Genomic DNA, 24,205 nt, shown 5'->3' with positions numbered 1-24,205 from the left:
TAAAATATTGTACTTCAGTTTTTTTTTCTTCAGAAAAAGAAGACAAGTACTTCAAAGACCACACCAGCCGTCCGTCCCCTCCCCTTTAAATTGACCACCCCATATTGAAAGTAAATTGTCAATAACAGAACCATTCAAACAGACAGTTATTATACCAACAATGATATTTGGCCACTCTTTAATTACAAACACCTCATCCAACTTTTATCATTTTTCTTTATATCCCTTTTTTTTTTTTATGACACGAAAAAACTTTTCTTTTCTTGAGGGTGCTCTATATTTCTTCTTATTATATCATATCCGCTGTTATACTTCAATTTATTTTTTCTACTATTGTTTTGTCTCTCCAAATGCCAAATAACATACATGGTGTCACATATCATTTTTATCATTAGACATTCAGAGTACAGTACAATGGGTCAATGGCAGTCTATTACAGGGTAAAAAACTCTTATGCAACGTTTGATGCTCAGTTCCAAATCATAGTACAAGTCTGGAAGAGAAGATAAACAATAGAGGAGAATGATGGTATTCATTACACTTTTCAACACCTTCAATTCTTTTGTTTATAGCTGTTCAAAAGATTCTTTGGTCAAAATTTTCATAGAAACTGGACTATTTAATTACATCCATCGTGGTATCTAAAATACTTTTGGCCAATTAATTGGCGGCCAACACTATTATTTGTTCTATAAATAATTATTGAATTGAGCAATAATTATAAAGACATTGATTTCTAAAATTTCATACATTAGGATTACGGAATATATTTCATCCAAACATTAACTATTAATTATATGCATTAAGGAAAGTTTGTTTTCAAAAGCTCTGCCTGAAAAATTCTAAATTCTTAGATTGCATATTCTGAAGTAAGTTATTGTGATATGGCCATTCTCAAATGTACGCTTCGAGTGACATAACGTGGCCGCAAGGAAGTTGTTATCAGTTGCTTTCATTGAAGTGTTAACCCAGTATTGCATAGTTGCTTGGATTCCAAGAGAAATTTTCAGACAGGAAGGAAGCATAACAGTCCAATTGGAATTTCCAAAGGATGAACAAGAGAAAGCTATCCCATCAAATTATTTTTTTTCCAATGTACAACATACAAAAGAACCCTATATCTATATGATACAAGAAAAAAAAAAAAAAAGGATCTGTCATTTTGTACAGGAGGTCAGGTAGCTACCCATCAATATAGAATTTTACAAAAAAGGGGAAAACTCACCTGACCTCCACAGAGGAGGTCAAAACTGACCCTTCTCCATTCCATATCCAATTAAAGATGATTTTGAATACATAAAGTGGAAGCAAGATGAGTGTTGGATTGGTTTTGTTATTGTAGAATGAATCGAAGTGATATCCAAATTCCAAACTGAACTCAACTCAAGCGATGGGTGTTCCCACGGAGAAGCTGAACCAAACACGAGGAATTCCTTCTGACCGTAACATTATCATCCTCCACCAACCCTTGACATATTTCCAAAACCCCGTTTTTTAAAGCCTCGACAACAGTTTCTTGACTGTGACAACAGAGTGAATAAAGAGCCATAAGAGCATACTGAACTCCCCTGGAGCTTCCATTCCTGAAAACGCGCGTAAGAATCTGCACACACCCGCAAAACCGTTCCATCTGCTCCCTCCCCTCTTTGGATTTTGACAAAACCCCAATAACCTCAACGCTCCTCTCAAGTCCAGAATCGGCACACCGAAACAGAACGGGAACGGCGCCGCACTCCACCGCTTTACGCCGGTTATCAGGGAAGGAGCAGAGGGCGTAGAGCGCCGTGGCGGCTTCTTTTCTTTCCCTTCCCTTCCCGTCGCGGAGGAGTGTCACGAGGGCATTGATGGAGCCCGGGAAGGCTCCGATGGTGGCCTTGTTGACGTGGAGGACGGCGAGGCTGGTGAGGAGGGTGGCGGCGAGGGCGCGGCAGTCGGAGGGGGCGGCGGAGGAGAGGAGGAGAGAGATTAAAGGGGAGAGGAGGCCCTCGGCGACGAGGCCGACCTTGGCGTCGTCGTCCAGGGAGAGGTGGAGGAGCAGGGAGAGGGCGCGGTGGCGGAGGTCGGCGGCGGAGATGTGTTGGAGGAAGGTTAGGAGGGCGGGGACGAGGGCGGGGGAGTTGAAGAGGCGGCGGCGGAAGAGGGAGTCGGAGTGGGAGAGGCGCGTGAGGTGGTGGAGCGCGTGGAGTTTGGAGGGGAGAGGAGAGGAGGGAGAGGTGAGGGTGGAGATTAGGGTTTGAGGGTGTGAATTGCTACTATTGATGAGAGGGTTGATGGGGGCGTAGTTGGAGATTAAGCTTCGGAGGGCGTGGTTGGGGATGAGAGAAGAGTGTTCCGGGAGGGGCAGTTTGGTAATTGGGCAGGTGCGATGGCCGGCGTCGAGCCAGCGCTGGATGGAGGAGCGGTCGAAGGTGTGGCCGGAAGAGAGGATGACGGGGTCGGACATAATTTCCAGGGAAATCGGACACTTTAAGTACTCCGGAAGCTCAGCCTCAGCCGCCATTGTTTGTTAGTGAGAAGCCTTTACGAGGTTTCGTTTCCAAAATTCTTCTTATGGTCACACCTAGTCATTCTTCTGCTCTGTTTCCGCTGCAAATACCACACTACTACTATCCTTCTCCTTCCCCCCCAAATACTAATCCAAAAATAAACATTTTGCATCTTTAAATATTTATTGATTTTTAAAAATGAAAAATATTATATATATATTTATCTATTTGATCATGTATCATTTATTAATTTATTACTCGCCAAAAAATGGAGATACAATTAAAACTATTTTAGTATTAAAAAGTAAATACATTGGCCTAATTGGAAGATTTTCTCTTATTTCTGGTGGAAATTGGTTTATATTATTATTATTTTTTGTTGGACAGTGAAAAAATTCATAACAAAATTGTTTTATCCTCCTCTTAATGTATTGAATTTGTCTTATACAAATAAATATTATCTAAATTGAGAATAAAAATACTATTAAGAAATTTATAATTATTTAATTAATTGAGTTAGATGTGATTAATGTGATAACTAAATTAAGAAATGGAAGGGAATTGACGAAGATAGAGAGCTAGTATTCATAAATTTTTACATACAATAACTAAATTAAAAATATGCAATATATTTGAAACAAAGTACACAACCGACAACCCGCACGAGAATATAATTGAAGAACACGAACCACGTATTTGATCAGTAAGCCAAACGACTCGTATATACCTATGAATCTCCATTCTTGACACACCAACGTCAACGGCTCAAAAAGTCCAAATTTGTGAGCTGACGATTTCCGTCCTCACACGTGTTTTCCTCCTTGTGCCGCTTTCGTTTTATTTTCTCAAATACATATTTCCACGATTATTAAACATAATCATTAAAAATATTTTTCTTAAAAATCAAAAAGTGATTTTGATCGATCACGCAAATTACTTCATCTTGTGAAGTAGCGTTAAGTGTAAGATTATATATATGGTCGAATCATGATGGGTCTAGCAGGGTTAATTAAATAAAGATTGTTTCTCAAGATATCCCGCATCATCACGTGATTCTAATGAAATGAAATATTACTATTAGCAGTACTGCAAAAGAATATAAAAAGAATATGAGGAAAGAGATGCCCTTATCCCCGGGCAACGGATCAAAGGGATAGCTTGATCGATGTAAAAAAGAATTCCTCTCATCATCTCAAGTGTTGGAAAGTTTGTTTCCACTTGTGTAGTTGTATGTATCAGTATCAAGTAACATGCAGATTAAAGAATGCCGTTAATATATATTGCGTTTAGATTGAAAATGACACTTTCCATGCATCTAGAAAGTGGTATACAAAAAATGGGGAAGTGGATAATGAAGTACGACTCAGCATCAAAGTACCACGCAAGCTTGTAATCTCAATGGACACTAGACAGTAAATTCTATATGATATGATTGAAGATGATAAGATTAAATCTTTTACTTTTTCTGCAAAAGTGGATTTTTCGGGAGCTTATTACTTTCGTTTTTAGATCGTAAAGCAATTCTTTTGGAACCTTACTAGTCTATTTGGTAATTAAGGAAGTGGTAGAGAAATAGAAAAGAGAAAGATAACGAAGGTTGCTAGCTTGATGAAATTGCTTTACAAAAGGCGTACGTGTATAACAATATATTCTCTCGCAGTTAATTAAAACAGTTAGAAATGTATATAATGAAAAAAATTCATCAATTTTTAAACAATTGATGGTTACTATCAACAACGAATTACTATCTTGTAATTTTTTTTTCTTAATTTTCTCTTCTCTATTTCTTCTGTAAATCAAACACCTCTAAAATTGATCTTATTTCTCAGTTGTCACAATTTTTTTCTTCACTATTTTAATCTCTGATATTTCTTTCCCTCCTTATGATTATACATAAAATCATATTCACCTTCATCAACAACCTGATCAAGATTTCATATTCTTGTAGGTGTGTACAACAAATTTCAGGAAGAGGGCTAAATGGTGGAATGCTATTCTAAAGATGAAATGAAACAAGTTAGTGAAGAAGTAAGTAGGAGGCAATGACAATTAATACTAGAAAAATGCTAGTTGGGTATCCATGCACATAGAAGCGTGGGACGAGCATTATCTTGAACTATAATATTTATTTAGTAAGGGGAGAAAGGGACGGGGCTTGTAATGTAACAACTAACAAGCCAACAAAGTGAAGGGCATGAGGATCCGTACAATGATGAGCCACGGCTGACAGCTGTGCTGTGCAGAAAATGATGGACTCGAAACTGTTTTATTGTTAAGAAGGCTAAGATCAAGTGATAAAAAGGTTCCTCATTGGGGATGCAACGACCCTACGCAATTTTTGGACCACTTGGTGTCAATAACCATTTTTGGCCCATAGTTTCAATCTTAGTAGGGGCTCTAGCAATATGGGCTTGGCGTCTTGACTTGCAGGCCCTCTTCTAAGGGAAAGAATTTAGTTCACAAACTTTCCCTGTAAATATTGGATCCCAGTAAAAAGAATGAACTCATCAAGTCATCCCTGTAAATATAGGATCCTCTGGCTTCTTTTTGTGTTTCCATTATTGGCTGTTAACTTGAACCAAGTCCTGAAGTCGCTAGTGATTGATTGAGTTATGTCCGTGTATCTAGCTGGAATTATTAAGGATAAGAAAAGTGTTGAGAACAAATCTTGCTTTATTATATCTGATAGATTTTCTATATACATAATTGACAGTATGAATATGCTAAGATACAGTTGAATAACTCAACTGCTTAACTAACTCCAAATTGTAACAGTTTAACTAACACTAATACTCCTCAAGTTGGGAATTCCAGGTCTAAAATTTCCAGATTGGATATGAGAGGCGGAAAAACAGTAGCTGCTAGAGGTTTGCTGAAGACATCCGCGAGTTGATGGGCTGAGTTAACATTTCAACTTGGAGGATTGAACAGTTTCTTGAATGAAATGACAGTCAATATCTATATGCTTAGGCAGTTCATTTCATTTTTATCGGCCCAATGCTTAGAGAGTTCATGGAGGCCATGTGGATAGTTGATTGGTTGTCACAAAAACCATAGAGGAAGAAACTGAAAGTTCAAAATTTGAGGAAAGTCTTTGTAGCCAAATGACTTCACTTGCTATAATTGCAAGTGCCCAGCATTCACTTAGATTCAGTTGATAATCTAGAAACAGTAGGCTGTTTCTTTGATTTCCATGAAATCAAGGCATCTCTCAAGAAAACACAATCCAGTGGTTGACCACCTAGTATCAATACAACTCCCCCAATCTGCATCAGCAAAGCTGACAGATGAAGTTGGTTCACTTTTGTTTATATATATATTTTTTGGTAAATGGAATTAATTTTAAGTGTATAACATAGAAAACTTGTAAATACATATTTATACATAAATACCAACATTTTCTGAGTTATTATACACTTCAAATCAATTCCATTTACAATAAAAAAGTTAAACATCTTTACCTTTTACAAAATTAATTTTACTGATGATAGAATGAATTCTAAGAATCTAAAACCTAAAACAAACTACCTAAGCCCATGCTAAACTTATAATTTGTCCCAAAAAAGAAAAAGGTTTGCTAAACCTTTAACGATACAGTTGTAGAAGAGTTGAACAGATGTGAGTTGCTTTAAGGTCGTTACTTGTTGTTTTACTTTTGGGAGGGAATGGAGAACCAATTAATCACTTTGCCTTGAGAATGAGTTTGCGTAACTGATGTGACTGATCAGACACTTAGCCAAAAAGAAAAATAGTAACATTCTCATCACAGAGCCTACAACAAAAACAAGTCTAAGCGTGATGATTCCCAGTATCTGCTTTTGAATCAGAATGCAGAATGCCATGCATATTTATGTTCCATGGGTTAATGGCAGAGACATGTTCCTAAGGAGTCATTAGTCAACGACCCTCTACTAAAGTAACAGTTATGTCATTGGAACCAGAGTTCAGTCCACCACGTGATGATGAATTTGTCCCAGAGAAAAATCTCTCGGAATATAATCCTGGCCTTCCAGGTTGGGGGACCAACACACTCTCACTGTCGAACATCAAAAGCACTGATGACATTGTTGGCCTATCTTCTGGGTGCTGTTGAATGCATGACAGACCCACTTGAATACACCTTAGAGCTTCAGATGTAGGAAACTGATTCTCAAGCAATGCATCCATCAGCTCCAAGGCCCTATCTTCATTCCATAGCTTCCATGCCTAGCACATAATGCAAGTTATTCATTTAATGAGATTATGATATGCAAAATTCAATGTACGAATTACAAGAAGAAAAAAAATCATTATACTCACATGGCCTAGGAGATTCAGTTTGTGATCTGGGTGAATAAATCCTTTGTTTTTCTTGCCACTCAACAGCTCCAAGAGTAAAACCCCAAAGCTATAAACATCTGATTTGAAAGAGAAGTGTCCATCTATTGCATACTCTGGGGACATATATCCACTGTAACAATGGCAAAGGGTAAAATGATTTTAGCAGTTAAGTTCAGAAAAGCTGTGGAAAGTTAAAAGTCATATGCCATTGTGTCTTTGTGCTTACTAGGTTCCCACTATTCTCTTGGTCTTTGCTTCAGTTTGATCACCCCCAAACATTCTTGCCATTCCAAAGTCAGAAATTTTTGGGTTCATTTCACCATCTAAAAGAACATTGCTTGCTTTCAGGTCTCTATGGATTATTCTCAATCTTGAATCTCTGTGAAGGTAGAGAAGTCCCCGAGCAATGCCGATAATTATGTCTAGCCTCTTTTGCCAACTGAGCACAGAACGCTTGGTTTCATCTGATTAAGAATATTGCTAGTGTTATACAGTATATTTTGATCAAGTGAAACGTGTTTACTCAAAAAGTATGTGTTTCTATGTGTAGATGTGATTGTGGAGTAGTTGAGAAACCAACCAAATAATAAGGAGTCCAAGCTTCTGTTTGGCATGTATTCGTAGACCAACATTTTATCTTCTCCATGAATGCAACATCCCAGAAGCTTGACAAGATTTCGATGCTGAAGTTGGGAGATCAAAATGACCTCATTCTTGAACTCCTGCAGGCCTTGTCCAGAATTCTCTGACAGCCTCTTCACAGCTATTTCCTGTCCTGATGGAAGTTGACCCTACAAAATCCAACAGAGCCAAGATATTATCATTGTTGTTGTAAAACTGAGATGGAAAATAGCTTTTCTTGCAGGAGAACAGAATCGACAAGCTTGTTTGCTTGGTAAATGGAAAGTTTGACGGTCACTTTGAATATTTGGACTGATCTACTATTAGAAGATGACAATGAGTTTTATCAGAAAAGTTAACTTTTATTGAAAGAACATAATACTATTTTGAAGAGCATTTAGATATCTCAGATGGTGAAGTTATATAGACCGAAGAAATGAAAGTTCATTGTTTAAATGGGTTAAAACTTGAAATGGGCTTTTTCCTACTGTCCAATCTGCAGGGCAGTTGTTAGAGACTAGTATGCAGCAATGATTGAAATATCATTTTCTTTCTAATTAACTACAAAGAGAGAGTAATTTACTTTGTATACATGACCAAATCCTCCTTCTCCAATCTTGTTGTAAAGAGAGAAATTCTCGGTTGCGGCTTCAATTATGGCAATCTCAAACAATGGGAGTTTAAATTCATTTCTTTCACTCCTAGCTCTGCCAACACTAAACTGACTATCTGTCTCTTTGGCTGCTTACAGAGGCAAAGAGCCAAGGATTAATCAGTAATCTAATAAACGGACACTATGGTTTAAAAAGTACAATAGATCTATCTTCTCAAACTATAACTACAAGATATATTTACCTCTTTTTCTTCTGCATTTCTTAATTATCAACCATAATGCTGATACAATAATTGTTGAACTTACAAATGCAGTCACAGGAAACAGTATGAGTTTTTTCCTTTTGTTTCCATCAACATTTGGACCTAACACCACAAATAAGGAGAAAATATACAACATATATATGAACGTATTTTAAGAAAAATCAAAACTGCATTTACTATAGAGAAACAAAGAATCTTTAATATGATAAATAAACTATTGTACTAAAATAGTATTTGTTGGCTTACTCAAAAACAAGTGAGCCATATTTCTGAAGACGGCTAAAATTGGACTAAAACATGACATGGATCGGGAGCATATACCTTTAATCTTCTTACCTACTTCTGAAGCTGGAACTCTTACGTAAAAATCTTCTCCATTCACAGAAACCTCTCTTATATCAAATAAATCCCCAAACCATACAATACAGCCTTTGCCGCTTGCATTTACATCTAGTTTGGCATAAGCAACACAAGAGCAGTTCATGGAGCATTCTGCCTCACAGTGATCACTGCTGATGGTGTAGTTTGTATGAAACTCAGCAGCATCTGGTAGTTTCATTCCTGTAAACTGCTTAAATGTGTCTCCATTGCTGAAAACCTGTGAATTCTTCCTAACACATCCACCTGACCACTCATTCTTCTCCCATTCTTGCGGAAGCTTAGGATCAAAACCCTTCAAACATTTGCAAACAGGGGAGCTTTTGATGTTACAAGAACCATATGCACCACAAAGGCCATAATCATCACAGCGGTCCCCTTGAACTGAGAATTCTGAGAACCAACTGGAATGATGATCATTCCATGAAAAATGCTGAATCAAACCAGACTGACTCAGCACAAATCTTGAAACAATGGTGTCTTTGGTCTCATAAGAGTAAGACACTTCATCAGAATCAAAAACAAAAATGGGTTTGAAAACTGGATTTGCACTGAGAACTGGATCACCTTTGAATTGTTGCCCATACCATGGTCCACTTCTGAAGACCTTCTTGTTTCCCTTGTGAAGAAAAAGCTGAGGAATCCCCCGGGGATCCACACCGTAAGTGTATTCACCTGAAGAAGGATTAGAAGAGCTTTTCCAGGAAGTCAAATGTCGGTTCAAGCCAGTTTTGAAGTTCCAACCAAGCTTCATTCCTGGTATCAATGTGTCAGATGGATAATCAAAACTCTCCCACAAATGTCCCTCATTTCCGTAGTCCTTCAACACAAAGTTTCCAGAGTCTAGAAGATGTGCCACTGGGTTTCTTGCAGGTCCAGATGAGTTTGAAGACCATACAACACTTCCTGTGTGGCTGAGAAGGATGAGCTTGCCATTGTTGCTGAATGTTAAGGAGCCACCAGAGTTAACTAATGGTTTGTCTCTATTTGCAACCCAAATAACTGTCTGTTTTGGGATATGCTTGTACCATATTCCAAGATAGATGTGAGTGGAATTGCCAGGACTGAAGAAACCCAGTTCAAAATTTTGGGAAGGTGAGACTAGTGTCTGGTAGCCACTGATGGTTTGTGGTGGAGTTATTGCATCCTCTGCTTCCAAAGCTGTAGGAAACAAGGATAGCAAATAGCAACAAGTAACAAGAAATAAAAGGGTGAACTCTGTTCTCTCCATGAGTCATTCGATCCTTTCACGTTACTACTTATTATAAAAGAAAACTTTGGTTCTTTAATCTGGCTAGCTGTTACCAAAATCTTATGTTGATCACTCTGTGTATTTAATTGCCCTGTTAAATTAAGCAAAGTAATTCTACAAATGGGAGCAGGTGTACCTTGAGGGGCCTGTTTTCTTTTTGAAAGGTCAGATTTAATGTTCTATTTTTTTAACCATCGTGTAACTGTTGTTAGAAATTCATGTTGTGTGATTTTATGTATTTCAAAGCTTCATGATTGTTTGGTGTTGGAACTTTTAAAGCCTTTATAAATTAATGTGTCATTGAACCTTGCAAGCAAATCAGTAAGAGGTTTGAAGTTGTGTATCTAATTGGTAAGAAATCAGGTTTATATCCTACAATATCGTGAGTTTGAATCTCTTGATGTGAGAACCCGTTAGTGGATAATTGTAAGTTGCTCTGTGAATTCAAATTTAATACAATGAAAATGTGCAAAATTTTAATGTAAAATAATCCATATATAATTACCGTGAAATATTGAAGAGTTAATTTTATGTCTATCGTATGTAACGTCAACTTTAGGCCATCAGACTCAACAACACCAACCTTTTATTGTTAGGACAACATTGGAGCTACACCAAGAACAAGGAGGAAAGATGGGGCAAATTTTGAAATTTGTTACCACAAATTCATCTTATTCGTGGCTTTTGCAGATCTTAATCATGCTCGATAACTAAATAGTACAAAATTTTAACGTGACATGTCAAGTGATAGGAACTGCAGAGACTCTAGGTCAATGAGTGCTGGAAGATGTTGATAGCAGCAAAGACTTTTTACCAAACTCTACCAATAAAGAAATATATAACCATCCTTTGGTTTCTAAATAATAGAATGTTGTAAGTCTCGATATCCTTACCCCACATTCAAAACTTGTTTGTTTCTTTTCCAGTGTCTCCCTTTCTCTGCATCTAGAATCTATATTTTCCATTAACTTGTGTAGGTGGTGACCAAAACGTCAAAAATTTGGGAATATTGAACGAGAGTTTCTTGGTATACGCAAATATTTTCACTACTACTCATGTACGTAGTATGTATGATGTGATGTAACCTTGTTAATAATATATTACTTTCTTCTGCCCATGCACAGAGTGAAGTGAAGAAACTTGATGTAATTTCATATGCTTGCAATTAATCGCATGACCGAAAATTGGATTAACTCAAACTCCTCTGCCATCAATCCGCTGCTCTCCATCTCTTTTATGTAAATGCTTCCTCTTTTTTTTTTTTTTTCTTTTTTTGTCAAGAGATCAATTGATCATTCACTAAAATGTATAACGGCACTTACACAAGCGTACTTGATGTTAATCAGAGTGCTACAATCAAGCACGCATGCATACTGAATGCTAACAAGATAGCAATCTTGAAAATACAAATCCAAAAAACAGAAACATATAAAATACACATATAAAGAAACCTAGAAAGTACCATGAGCTTTTTCTTTTCTTTGTAATTCCTTCTGAACATGCACGCGCTCCACAATATCATATAAATTAAGACAACTTAAATATCATATAAATTAAGACAACTTAAATCCAATCTCTGATTGTTAGACCAACTGCAATATGGAACTCAAACTTCTTCATTGAAAGGAATAAATGTGTCATATAGAGATAAAACAGTGGGAATTTTTTTTAAGTGATCCTCTAGGCTGTTTTTTCCCCCTTCAAATCTGCTCATGATTTGAACCACTCATCATTCATCTTGGGCTTTGTACATCATTTGACTTGGGTCGAGTTTAATTGGAAAAAATGGATTTTAAGAAGCTGAGAGATTTGGATGGTGGAGTTGCTATTTAAACCTCTTTTTGCTATTCAAATTGAGAGATGTGTCCACAAACAATATTACTTTTGAGAGAGGATATTCGGTCACGAAAAACATCTGTTTGGTTTTGACGGAGCAGTATAATATTAGATTTTTAGACTTGAAAGTTCAAAGTTTCAACTTGCAAAGGTTAATTTTTTCGTCAAGAAATTTCTGAGAAGGACGATTTCATTTTTAAAAGTTAATGTAATATTTCATTTTTCATAAACTAATTTAAAAATGATTTTAAAAATGATTGTTATTTGTAAATAAATAGAGTTTTAGAAAAATGATGAGACTTTTATAATTAAATAAATAAAGAAAAATAAATGTATTAAAATGATGGTGTGAGAGAAAATAAAAAATGTATTTTATTTATTCATTTGATAGGAAAGAAAATAAAGTTTCTTTTTATAAAATAATAAAAATAAATAGAGTAAACAATAGGCTTTGAGTACCCTAGCTATAAATAGACGCAGATCAGTTTTCAAAATGATACTTTCTACCCCTCCTCTTCTTCTCAATTTAGTTTTTCTCTCTCTTCCTTTTAAAACCCTCTCTTTTTCTAGTATACCATCAAACCTATCTTAGAAAAACGATGATCTTGGACTCATTTACCATTGGATCATCGTAAAATTTAAGCATCAGGTTCAGAACTCATTTCCGAACATTCCCGTTGGAAATTATGAAAACATGTCGGAGCTGAGAGAAATACCCCGTGCATCGTAGCTTTTTCTTTTCCCATAGAAACCCAAAACTGTCTCAGTAAAACTACGATCCTGGATTCGTTAATCGTTGGATTGTCGTGAAATTTTGATATGTGGTTCGTGATTTATTTCCGCACATCTTCACCATTGGGATTTGCAAAAAAAAAAGTCTATAAAGGGAGAAATACTTATCGCACGTAGATAATGGAATGAAGGCTTCAATCATTTCTCTTTCTCTCTAACATTTGAGAACCCTATTAGAGTAGTCAAAGGAAAAACTTGAGGAATCTCATGAAATTGCTAGAGATACCGCTATTGCTGTCACAATTGGGGAGTATTGAGAACATGTGTAGAGATCCTTAGAGTATAAACTCAAATGAGTTTTTGAGTGTTTTTGCAAATTTTGATTTTATCCTTACATTTATAATTGTGAATTATATATGTTTGACAAACCAATTGATATCCTAATGAGAAGTTGCTGTGAAATTGATGTGTTCTTGTATTGAGTGTGAACCCTTAAAAAAATTGAGTTTTTTTTATTAACGCGAATTATATTCTAAATAATATTCTTTAATGATTTATTTTATACAAATTATTATCTTGTTCTAACTCTCCCACGATGATGATCAACATGTTATTTGTATATATATATATATATATATATATATATATATATATTGTAACATTAAAATAATAAATTAAAAAAAGTTGTAAAGTTAATGCCTAGTAGTAATTTCTTTTGATGTAATCTTAAATTAATTGTTATAGAAACTCTTTTGATTAAAAATAATATAGTTTGATTTACTCTCTCTCTCTCTCTCTCTCTCTCTCTATATATATATATATATATATATATATATATATATATATGTTGTGTCATGCAAATATTATTTCTGTGTTATGCATATATGAGTTATGAAGCGTGATAAATTATTAAATGAGATTATAATATTGTTATGAAGATTGAGTAGTGCAAAGTGAAATGTGTCAATTTGTGAAATACGTATAAACATGATATGGTTGATTGTGACATAATGAGATGTGAAATTGTGAACATGAGTTTTAGTTGTGAGTAAGTGTGTGGTTAACACTTGATGTGACATTACTTATGTCGTGAGTTGTGAATTGTATAATAACCCGACCAATGTTTATCTTGAAAAAAATGTTAATGCGCAGTGTTAAAGGGAAAGTGTAGGTTTCCTATTTAGGAACTAATGTTGAATCGTAGCGCAATTGTGTTGAATGTGTTTAAAACACAAGTCTGAGGTCATGTGTATTGAACATGTAAAAATTGTTTTAAGGTTGGACCTTAATTAGGAGGGAGATGCCCTGACGGACTTTTCAGAATGTAGGCCTTGAGGATAAATACATCTGGTTTGAGTGCTCTTTTAAGTCCGTGCCGATCGCACATGGTTGGAGCATTCTTGCAAAACAGCATGACCCTGACTGGTCTCCTTATGATTTTACTTAGTGAGAGTAATCTGACGTACTCATTTTGTGGTGTGTTTTGTTATGTACTCCTAAGTGTCCCAGGGTGGTTTTTCACTGACGTGGTATCACATTGCATATAGGCTTGGGTCTTAACATAACTGTTGCATAACACTTGCTAATTGTTTATTATGAAATTGATGTGTTATCATGTCTTGATCGGATTGTGTGATTCATGTGTAATGTGATTAATGATTGAAAAGTAAATTTTAAATGACAAAGTGGTAGAATTATGTGAGTTATGTTTAAGTAAGTTGTATCTCATTTTATATGATATGTACATCTAGTTGTCTTGTTTCTCTATTAGTTAGGAATGTGATAACTCACTCCCCATGTGCTATTTGTGTTTGGATCCTGTGATGATCTTGAACCTTGTGTTCGTGGGAGCAGATGATTAGGTAGATGACTATGAAAAACCTCATGCTAGAGGACACGGGAACACAATGCTCTGATAGGATTTGACATTGGGGTATAAGTTTCTATATTAATTGCATGAAGTCTTGGACAAACTTGTTTTGAGCCGAGATAATTTATTATTTATTTGGACAAATTTTATTTTAATGTTAGAAAAGTGAATGTGAGTCTTTTATCTTTTGAAAGACTTGTATTTAAATGTGTTTTAAAAAAATAATTAATTATAAATTCTTGTTTCTTTTATTTTATATATATATATATATATATATATAGTGTTACAACAAAAGTCTTCACGTGTCACATAACTGGCAAATCACCATTCAAGGGCTCTCAATATTAAAATCTTCTAACAACAACCAAACTACTCTTGTTTGAACCGTGTTACTTTCCTTCTTTCCTATCCCTGGTCTGTCCTCCGTAGTGGAATATACAATAAGACCATTAACAGAAATTGCTTATATTATATATGACTAGAAGCCTTATGTTTATTCAGAAGTTAAAGACCATCACTTATTAAAATGTTAGGATGTAAAATGCAAGTGCAGCTTTATGTAATAGAAATAGGTTTTCAAATTTGACGAGGAGGAGATTGAGAATGAAGAGAATTGTTATCATTATTTTTGCTCTTGCTTGTCTATCAATCCTTCAGAAAATGTCATATAGATACCCAAGAACTCATTTCTGCGGGACAAAATTTTTCGCTTGGATTCTTCACTCCAGGGACCTCCAAAAGCCGCTACGTAGGGATATATATGGTACAAGAATATTATGCCTCAAACCATAGTTTGGGTAGCAAACAGAGATAATCCACTTAATGACACGAGTGGAAATTTAACCATTGCTGCTGATGGTAATATTGTACTTTTTGATGGAGCACCTAAAAAAAATTGAAGTCGTGAGGGAAATAAAAGGGGATTACCCACTTAACAGGACAGATATGAATTGCACAACATTAACATGGAACTTATATGCCATTACCATTAATGCGACGAGATTGTTACAGTTTGTTAAATGGAACACTATGATAGCAGATTAGCAGGAACTTGTCATCCTACCAATTCTCTCACCTTAACTAAAAATCAAGGGATTGTAACGTATTAGAAGAGCTCTTTAACAACAAATTAGTTTTTTTTTTTTCAATTATTTCAGTAATTTATGATCGAAAGAAATCAGTTTGACTTTGACTGAGCGATAAAATATTAGATTATTACTTATTAGAATTCAAAGTTTCAAATTGCAAACGTTAATTTATTCCTTAAGAAATTTGAGAATAAGGCTTTTATTTTTAAAATATAAAGGTTTTCACCTGTCATATCTTTTTATAACTGGTAAATCACCATCTCAATATTAAAAACTTCCAAAAAAAAAAAATAAACTTCTCATGAACTTTGAACCGTGCCACTTCCATTCTTCCTCATCCCTGGTCTGACTTGGGGGATTTTATAATAAGAGATATTAACTGAAATTGCTTATATGACTGGAAACCTTTTGTTATTGAATTTTAAAGTAAAAAACATTCTATCTATGATAGGATGTAAAATGCAAGTGCAGATCTGTGTCTGTAATTGAAATTGGAGGTCAAATATGAGGAGGAGGAGAGTGAGAATGAACAAAATTGTTATTATTTTTGCTTGTCTATCAATGCTTCAGAAAATGGCATATGCAGCTGATGCCTTGACTCCAACATCCTCCATTAATGATGGCCAAGAACTAATTTCTGCTGGACAAAATTTTTCTCTAGGATTCTTCACACCAGGAATCTCCAAAAGCCGCTACGTAGGGATATGGTACAAGAATATTATGCCTCAAACCGTGGTTTGGGTAGCAAATAGAGATTACCCACTCAATGACTCAAGTGGAAACTTAACCATTGTTGCTGGGAATATTGTACTTTTTGATGGATCAGGTAACAGGATATGGTCTACAAATTCATCAAGATCATCAATTCAAGAACCAATGGCAAAACTGCTGGATTCTGGAAATTTAGTCTTGATGGATGGAAAGAGCAGTGATTCTGATAGTTACATATGGCAAAGCTTTGATTATCCAACAGATACAACGTTACCTGGCTTGAAATTGGGTTGGGACAAGACCTCAGGTCTCAACAGATATTTGACTTCTTGGAAAAGTGCTAATGACCCTTCTGCTGGAAGCTTTACTTACGGCTTTCACCATAACGAAATTACTGAGTTTGTATTGCGCCAGGGAATGAAAATCACATTCAGAAGTGGGATTTGGGATGGCACTCGTTTAAATTCAGATGATTGGATATTTAATGAAATTACAGCCTTCAGGCCAATAATTTCAGTAACTAGCACTGAGGCACTGTATTGGGATGAACCTGGAGATAGATTGTCAAGGTTTGTGATGAAAGATGATGGAATGCTTCAAAGGTATATATGGGACAACAAAGTTCTTAAGTGGATTGAGATGTATGAGGCAAGAAAAGATTTTTGTGATGACTATGGAGCATGTGGGGTGAATGGTATTTGCAATATTAAGGATGTTCCTGTTTACTGTGATTGCTTGAAAGGCTTCAAACCCAAATCACAGGAAGAATGGAATTCATTTAATCGGTCTGGTGGGTGCATCAGGAGAACACCCTTAAACTGCACACAAGGTGATAGGTTTCAGAAATTAAGTGCGATAAAACTACCCAAGTTGTTGCAATTTTGGACTAATAATAGCATGAATCTTGAAGAATGCAAGGTGGAGTGCTTGAAGAACTGTTCTTGCACCGCATATGCAAATTCTGCCATGAATGAAGGGCCTCATGGATGCTTTCTTTGGTTTGGGGACTTGATTGACATTAGGAAGCTTATAAATGAAGAGGCTGGACAACTTGATCTTTACATAAAGTTAGCCGCTTCAGAAATAGGTATGCATGGGTTCTGCACTGTCATAACATCTTCTTTATTAGTATGAAAGGGGAAGTTAAAATTCAGGAGTCTTTGCTCCCTTTCAGGTCTCTTTCTGACCATTTTTTCATCCTAATGTCATGAACTATGTGTTTTGACATGCTTTTTCTAGGCAAACAGCAATAACATATAGCGAAAAGACAATTAGACAAATCATTCATTCATTTGCACTCTAATAAAATGTATTCTTGATTAGGTTTTCTTCTATGTTTAAATCTGCATTCTCTTGAAGAAGTATATGTTCTAAAACTTTAGCATCTGCTTGATTTTTGTGAAGAGTCCACTGCTAATGCTATTAAAAGGAGAAAGATAGCACTGATTATTTCAGCATCTTTGGTGGCACTGCTGCTTTTGTGTATTATTTTGTACCTTTCTAAGAAGTATATAAAAGAGAGGACCACTACTGATTTGGGTAAGATTCTTAAGCAAGTTAACTTGTTTATTCATATTATGAGTTGTTCTCAACTGTTATTCTATCATCCAAGAGGCAAAAGAAGCTTCTCATATCTTTGGTGGACAGAGACCTGAATATTTGAGAAGAAAGAACATAAACTGCATTAATAGCTATAGTTTACTGTGTGAAAAACCTTATTTGTTTCAAGGTTCAAGTTGATAAATTCAGCCTAGAGTTCAGATGATCATCAGATCAATTAAGCCTAGCAATCTTTCGCATCATGTTTTTGCTGTTTCAAAGTTTAAATAGAGAGGTAAAACCAAATAGTCAGACTAAATAGTATATAACACATATGCATGCAATGGTTGAGTATGTTTATCTTTGATAAGTTACCAAGAAAATGGCTGGCTGTGATAGGTTCAAGCCATGTGAAAATTGTTTCTTCTAGTCGCAGGTAATAGAAATCATAATGAACATCAAGCATCGCCTCTTTTTCATATAGACACTATTCTGGCTGCTACAAACAATTTTTCTACTGCAAACAAGATTGGAGAAGGTGGTTTTGGCCCAGTATACAGGGTAAATGTTTTTTTTTTCTTTCCATGAAGAAGTGTTTTATTTTTCATCATCAGTTTTAAATGTGTCCTATAAAATCAGGGTAAATTGGCAGATGGACAAGAAATAGCTGTGAAAAGGCTATCAAAAACCTCAAAGCAAGGCATCTCAGAGTTTATGAATGAAGTTGGATTGGTAGCCAAACTCCAACACCGTAATCTTGTGAGTATTTTGGGAGGGTGCACTCAAGGAGATGAAAGAATGTTAGTCTATGAATACATGGCAAATAGTAGCTTGGACCACTTCATTTTTGGTAATACATCCAATGCAAAAACACTTTCCATAATTTCCCTTGCTTACAACTTGGAAAAGCTCTGCTAGAATATCACCCATTATGCTACTTCAATCTTTTGCTTCAGATAACCTATTCTGTAATGGCTAAACAAGTTCTCTCTGATCTTCCTCAGATCCTACACAAAGAAAATTTTTGAATTGGAGGAAACGGTATGAAATTATTATGGGGATTTCTCGGGGACTACTTTATCTCCATCAAGATTCAAAGTTAACCATTATTCACAGGGATCTAAAAACTAGTAACATTCTACTAGACAGCGAATTGAACCCCAAAATTTCTGATTTTGGTCTTGCCCACATCTTTGAAGGAGATCATTCTACAGTAACAACAAAAAGAATTGTTGGGACAGTGTAAGGCTGTAAGCTATGTGATGAATTTCTGTGATTTACTTAGTATAATATACATTTTTATAGTATAATTTATTTTTAAAAGGCTTACTTATGTTTTTAATTCTTCAAATGAGGGGGGATCTGTTTTTTTTTTTTTGTTTCCCAAATAAATTCGAAAAATGTTCTTTTTAGTCTTTCCTCCAAATAAAAATTTACATTTTTTAAACATACTCTAATTTGAGGGATTAAAAACATAATTAGGCCTTTTTGAAAATATTAAGTTCATGTTGTTTATTGTTTTTGTGTGTAGTGGTTATATGTCCCCCGAGTATGCAGCAAATGGGCTTCTTTCCCTAAAGTCTGATGTATTCAGCTTTGGAGTTATAGTGTTAGAGATACTAAGTGGCATCAGAAATAATAATTTCTACCATTCAGATCATGAGCGCAATCTGTTGGTGCAGGTAAGGTAACCATCCAAGTGTAATGCAATATTGACTTTTCTATAAAAGTCGCTCCTAATCTTTCTTTTTAATACACTAATTTGTTTCATATTACTAGTATTAACCTTCTCTTAAAATACCTAGGCATGGAGATTATGGAAAGAAGGTCGAGCTGTGGAATTCATGGATGCTAATTTAGACCTTGCAACTATTCGATCAGAATTACTAAGGTGTCTGCAAGTTGGTCTCTTGTGTGTGCAAAAGTTACCAAAAGACAGACCAACTATGTCATCTGTGGTTTTCATGTTGAGCAATGAAAGCATTACACTTGCCCAACCAAAGAAGCCTGAATTCATTGAAGAAGGATTAGAGTTTCCAGGGTACAGCAACAATTCTATGACTATTACTCTATTAGAAGCTCGAAATTAGTTGCTAACTTACAGGTTCCATTGCAATTGCTATTAGGCCGTTTCGGTAATATTTTGTGAAAGAGAACCAGATTTGGATGAAAGAAAGAGCATTGTAGTAGGTGATTACATAAAGGCCCTAGCCCTGCACAATAACTTTCTTTTCTTAGTTATATTCTTATTAAAGGATATTTGCACTATATAGGAAAATAAAATAGAAAACAAGGCAGTGAGTCTCCAAAATCTGAAATAGACTAATGTTGACATCCTGTAGTGCCTCAGGGGTTTGTGTTCTTGGATATTCCAGTGCTCAAAGATCTTCCTTCAACACTTCGAATTAGCGGAACTCCAATGCTCTTCTCTGCTCATTTTAAGGTCAATTTTTCTCGTTTTCATTATCTAACACAAAAAACTAGGATTAAAATGAGTAAACTCTTAAGTAATACTAGAACAGGGTTTTATTTAAATGATTTTTTTTTCTTAGTATCATAAGTTACACTTTCTTAGAAAAATATAATTCATTTTCGACCAAGATAATTTTCAGAAAAAAAATATTTTTTTGTCTATAAAAAGAACTAATGATATAATTTCTAGAATTTTTCAATTCATTTCTATTTTGATATTATAATTTAGATTTTATCTGTTTGTTTTGTTGTAAATTTCTTCCTTTGAGGTTGAGTATAAAATTTTATTTTATAAAAAAAACAATCCACATGATTCTATTTGTTTTATTTGTTAAGTATTTATGTGACTAAAAAAACAGGGATCAAATAAAATATTGTGGAATTTGTAGAGATTGAATAGAAAAGTCACGTAATATTGAGACCTGAATATATAGACTTTTTTTTTTTACATAAAGATACTTATTTCATTTCATTTAAAATGGGATAAAAGATACAATTTGGAATATGATGAAATGTATGAGAGCTAACATAGGACATTGAAGCTATTGCTAGTTTACGAACAACAATGGTGACATTCCTCTTTAGAAAGAAAACTCAGCATTGAGTTTGAATAATTTTGTAACATGAGTCTACAAGGAGAAATCTGTCTTGGCTGTTACACGTTGCTGCAGCTCATCCACCACTGGTTTGCAAATTGCAGTCGAATTCGATGATCATACTATGACAGCACAGCTCTTGAATCCATTTAAGACCCCATGCCTGGGCCTCTTTTGAATTCGGAGTGTGTGTCTTTGCTTGAATTCATGGCGTATATATGCACAGCCCAATGATGTTGAAACCTGCGCGAGAGGTTGATGACTTCGTTGTTGATGATGCGCATTCCTAGCACGACTCCATTCTTCATAATACTGAAGCGCGGAACATATAGAGATCTGCAATAGAATCTCTGCTGACTCCCAAAGTTTCTGGTTTCTCCTTTTCCAAATACACCATAAAATCATAGACATTCTTATTTTATGCTCAGGTTCAAGGGAATTAATAAGAAGATCAAAGACCAAGTCACGTATACCTTCTCTCTCTCAGCTGCTTCAATCTTAATTTTGCTGTAATAATAAGTGCAATAAAAAATAAAAATAAAATTAGCTACATACCCTCCGAAACTTGAGCTTATCTTTCATGGTAAGGAATTAGTCCCACTGATTTTCCTAAAAACATTACGATGATTGCATCCTGCCAAGGCACCTTAAGCGATTAAACCACTTGTTCATCAGTGTAAAAATCTGGCTTTAACTTGTTGCTCTCCTCGTACTCAATCTTAAATAGATCATGATCATGACTAATGAGATCAATATTTTCCTTCCTTTGGAATTGCATCTTTACCTGCTAAAACCTTATCTCAAAATGAAACTGAATTACAACTGATTCCCCAATCATCTGGTGGCTTGGCCGGGGGAGATTGGGAAAGCAAAACTCCCCCTAAGACTTCATATATATGCATTAAATAATATAACAATGAAGTTACCCCTTTAGGTTTCTGAAGATTTTTTTTTGAAACAAATATATGTTTGCATATAACAGATATGTAAAAGTTTTTTATAAACCAAGGATGGGTGAAACTTCACAACAAACACAAGAGATCCTAATTCGTTTGACACTACAAACGTCATTGATCCTAAGCCACATGGGCGGACCCAGACGAGAATGAGAGGGAGGACCAATCACAAAAAATAAAATTCATCTAGTAATTATATTTCATCAATTTTTATATAAATTTTTTATAATTTGATGTTCAAATATGTTAAATATTTACATTAATAATCTATCAAAATACACAACATATTTCTTATATGTCATGAAAATAAATTAATAATCAAATTTATACTAATTTTTAATAATTTTCTTTTTGATGTATACTAACAAATAGTCAATAAATATTTTATCTTTCATCTTATTATGTTGTGTAGTATTTGATACCAAAACATTAAATATCATATTTAGAAATTCATTTTTTTAGTGTGGTGTTAGTGTCTTTGAACTTTTGTTTCTTATCAAGGTTGCAATCGCAACTCATTCATTATTACAATGACTTTCATAATTTGAAAATTATAATATTTTTTAATCAATCCAATAACACTTGTTTATGTGAGATTCTTTCAATGACAATAAATAGAGTTTGTCAATTAGATATTAAAAAAAACTAATTATATAATAAGTAAAATTTGATAAAATATAACATTTAGATAAAATTTCTTTAAAAAATAAAACTATTGTTGATTTTATAATTTAAAAAAGTTTAAGAGATAAAAATTAATTATATAATAAGTAAAATTTGATAAAACAAAATATTGAGAAAAGGTTTCTTAAAAAAAGATTATTATTAATTTTATAATCTAAAAGAAGTTAAGAGATAAAAAATAATTTTATAATAAAAAATTATATTCAATTTCAAATCAAAATTTTAATTATTAAAGGGGTCTAACTTAATTAGTTCAGCAAGATGAATAAGTCTTATAAATTTTTTTAGTACCATCTTTGATTCATACTAATAAAAAAATCAAATTTTTACTTAATAAAAAGTATATTTTTTTATAGTAAATAAATAATAATCTATTTTTTAAAATGAAAAAAAAAATCAGGAGGCCAAGGCCCCCCTCCCCATATGGTAGGTCCGTCCCTGCTAAGCCACCCACCTTGAAAATATCATTGATAAAAAAAAGATAAAAGGAAAATACAAAATAAGCATGAGGGATAAAATTAAAGTTGTGCATATTTATCGGAATTAAAACTAAATAAGAAAAAACATGATTGATTTAACACATTATAGAACAAATTAAAATTAATTATATATAAGTCAAGAAATATTACATCACAACAAAATATTTAACATATAAGTGTAAATATTTTTATTATTAGTATACTATTTAAAACATTACATATTATAAATATTACAAAAATTACATTGGAAAACAACATATTCAAAATATAAATATTTTTACTAATACTGTAATATATAAAATATTACCAATTAAAATTATTACAATTTTTAGGTCACATATTTTGTGTGATTGATTAAATAACATACAACTTTGTGAAGATTTCTCAATATATGACTGGATTATATTTTTGGAGTTGAGGAAATATATATATGACCGAAAATAAATATGAGAAACTTTAATATGCATTCATATAGAACTAAGACAAGAAATTAACAATAGCCTTTTAAAGAAGAATAAATTAAATGTACGTACAGTTATTAAAGTTGTCAACACATACTATAAATGAAGACAAACAAACTATTGACTATATATCACATTACATTTAATGAAAATTGTGTTATATGTTTATAATAGTATCTCATTCGTGCCCTGTAGTAATTATATGCATTATAATTACAATATACTTATAATATATATATATATATATATATATATATATATATATATATATATATATATAATATTTGTATACTTAGTTTTATAACCTAATACAATGAATTTGACGGTATTAATTAAGTTGTCATCCTCATTCCACCTTCGTCAAATTTGACAGTCAATTTCAATAACAAATCTTTTTTATTGGGACTATTGACACTTAATTTTACAACCTAATTCAGTGAGAAGGTTTGACTTTTGATCAATCTATCTAAAGTGTACAATTGAAAACTTTCCTCTGTCATGAGTTACTTTTTAGTTTTTTTTAATTATAATATATTTTAACAATAATTAATTATATATATAATTGATTATTGAAATCATCTGATTTTCACACCGTCTAAAACACACTGTAACAACAATGATAGATTGTACATATAAGTAATTATTGGAATAATCTAATCTTCAAAGTGACTCTTTAACCGGTCTAGTTGAGGATTTTTTCCTTTATTTCTGTGCACCTATTTGAATATTTTAATTGAGATTTTGTACTTGGTTTGATGTTAAAATTTTAAATTTTAATTGTTTTTTAAGTTTATCAAATGAGCTAATCTATATGTATAAGCTTTTTTATATCATATATATATAATAAG

At 33.9% G+C, this 24,205-nt stretch overlaps 3 protein-coding genes across 6 annotated transcripts; 1 reads left to right on the top strand and 2 right to left on the bottom strand.

Annotated features, from left to right (window-relative positions):
- Positions 1-1,052: 1,052 nt before the first annotated feature.
- Positions 1,053-2,708, bottom strand: LOC100804552 (U-box domain-containing protein 8). Its single transcript, XM_003541713.5, has one exon. It carries the CDS (start codon positions 2,498-2,500, stop codon positions 1,379-1,381), a length of 1,122 nt encoding a protein of 373 aa, XP_003541761.1. The 5' UTR covers positions 2,501-2,708; the 3' UTR covers positions 1,053-1,378.
- Positions 2,709-6,218: 3,510 nt separating this feature from the next.
- Positions 6,219-10,148, bottom strand: LOC100804024 (G-type lectin S-receptor-like serine/threonine-protein kinase At4g27290). Of its 2 annotated transcripts, none has more exons than XM_006594581.4 (7): positions 8,640-10,148; positions 8,283-8,405; positions 8,011-8,168; positions 7,387-7,597; positions 7,033-7,270; positions 6,786-6,936; positions 6,219-6,692 (listed from the first exon to the last, which is right to left on the bottom strand). In XM_006594581.4, exons 1-7 carry the CDS (start codon positions 9,910-9,912, stop codon positions 6,384-6,386), a joined length of 2,463 nt encoding a protein of 820 aa, XP_006594644.1. In that variant the 5' UTR covers positions 9,913-10,148; the 3' UTR covers positions 6,219-6,383. The 2 variants fall into 2 exon arrangements, with proteins under 2 accessions (XP_006594644.1, XP_003541760.1); XM_003541712.5 differs by having other exon boundaries at positions 8,625-10,147.
- Positions 10,149-15,789: 5,641 nt separating this feature from the next.
- Positions 15,790-20,144, top strand: LOC100803488 (G-type lectin S-receptor-like serine/threonine-protein kinase At4g27290). Of its 3 annotated transcripts, none has more exons than XM_041008329.1 (7): positions 15,790-17,257; positions 17,575-17,709; positions 18,146-18,270; positions 18,349-18,559; positions 18,714-18,951; positions 19,241-19,391; positions 19,515-20,144. In XM_041008329.1, exons 1-7 carry the CDS (start codon positions 15,964-15,966, stop codon positions 19,797-19,799), a joined length of 2,439 nt encoding a protein of 812 aa, XP_040864263.1. In that variant the 5' UTR covers positions 15,790-15,963; the 3' UTR covers positions 19,800-20,144. The 3 variants fall into 3 exon arrangements, with proteins under 3 accessions (XP_040864263.1, XP_040864264.1, XP_014621330.1); XM_014765844.3 differs by having other exon boundaries at positions 15,791-17,257; positions 18,140-18,270; XM_041008330.1 differs by lacking the exon at positions 17,575-17,709.
- Positions 20,145-24,205: the final 4,061 nt, after the last annotated feature.

Source organism: Glycine max, chromosome 13 (genome assembly GCF_000004515.6).
Source record: "Glycine max cultivar Williams 82 chromosome 13, Glycine_max_v4.0, whole genome shotgun sequence".
In the NCBI taxonomy this organism is placed as follows: Eukaryota; Viridiplantae; Streptophyta; class Magnoliopsida; order Fabales; family Fabaceae; genus Glycine; species Glycine max.
Note: the sequence above shows the minus strand (reverse complement) of the source record. Positions and strands in the feature narration are given on the sequence as shown.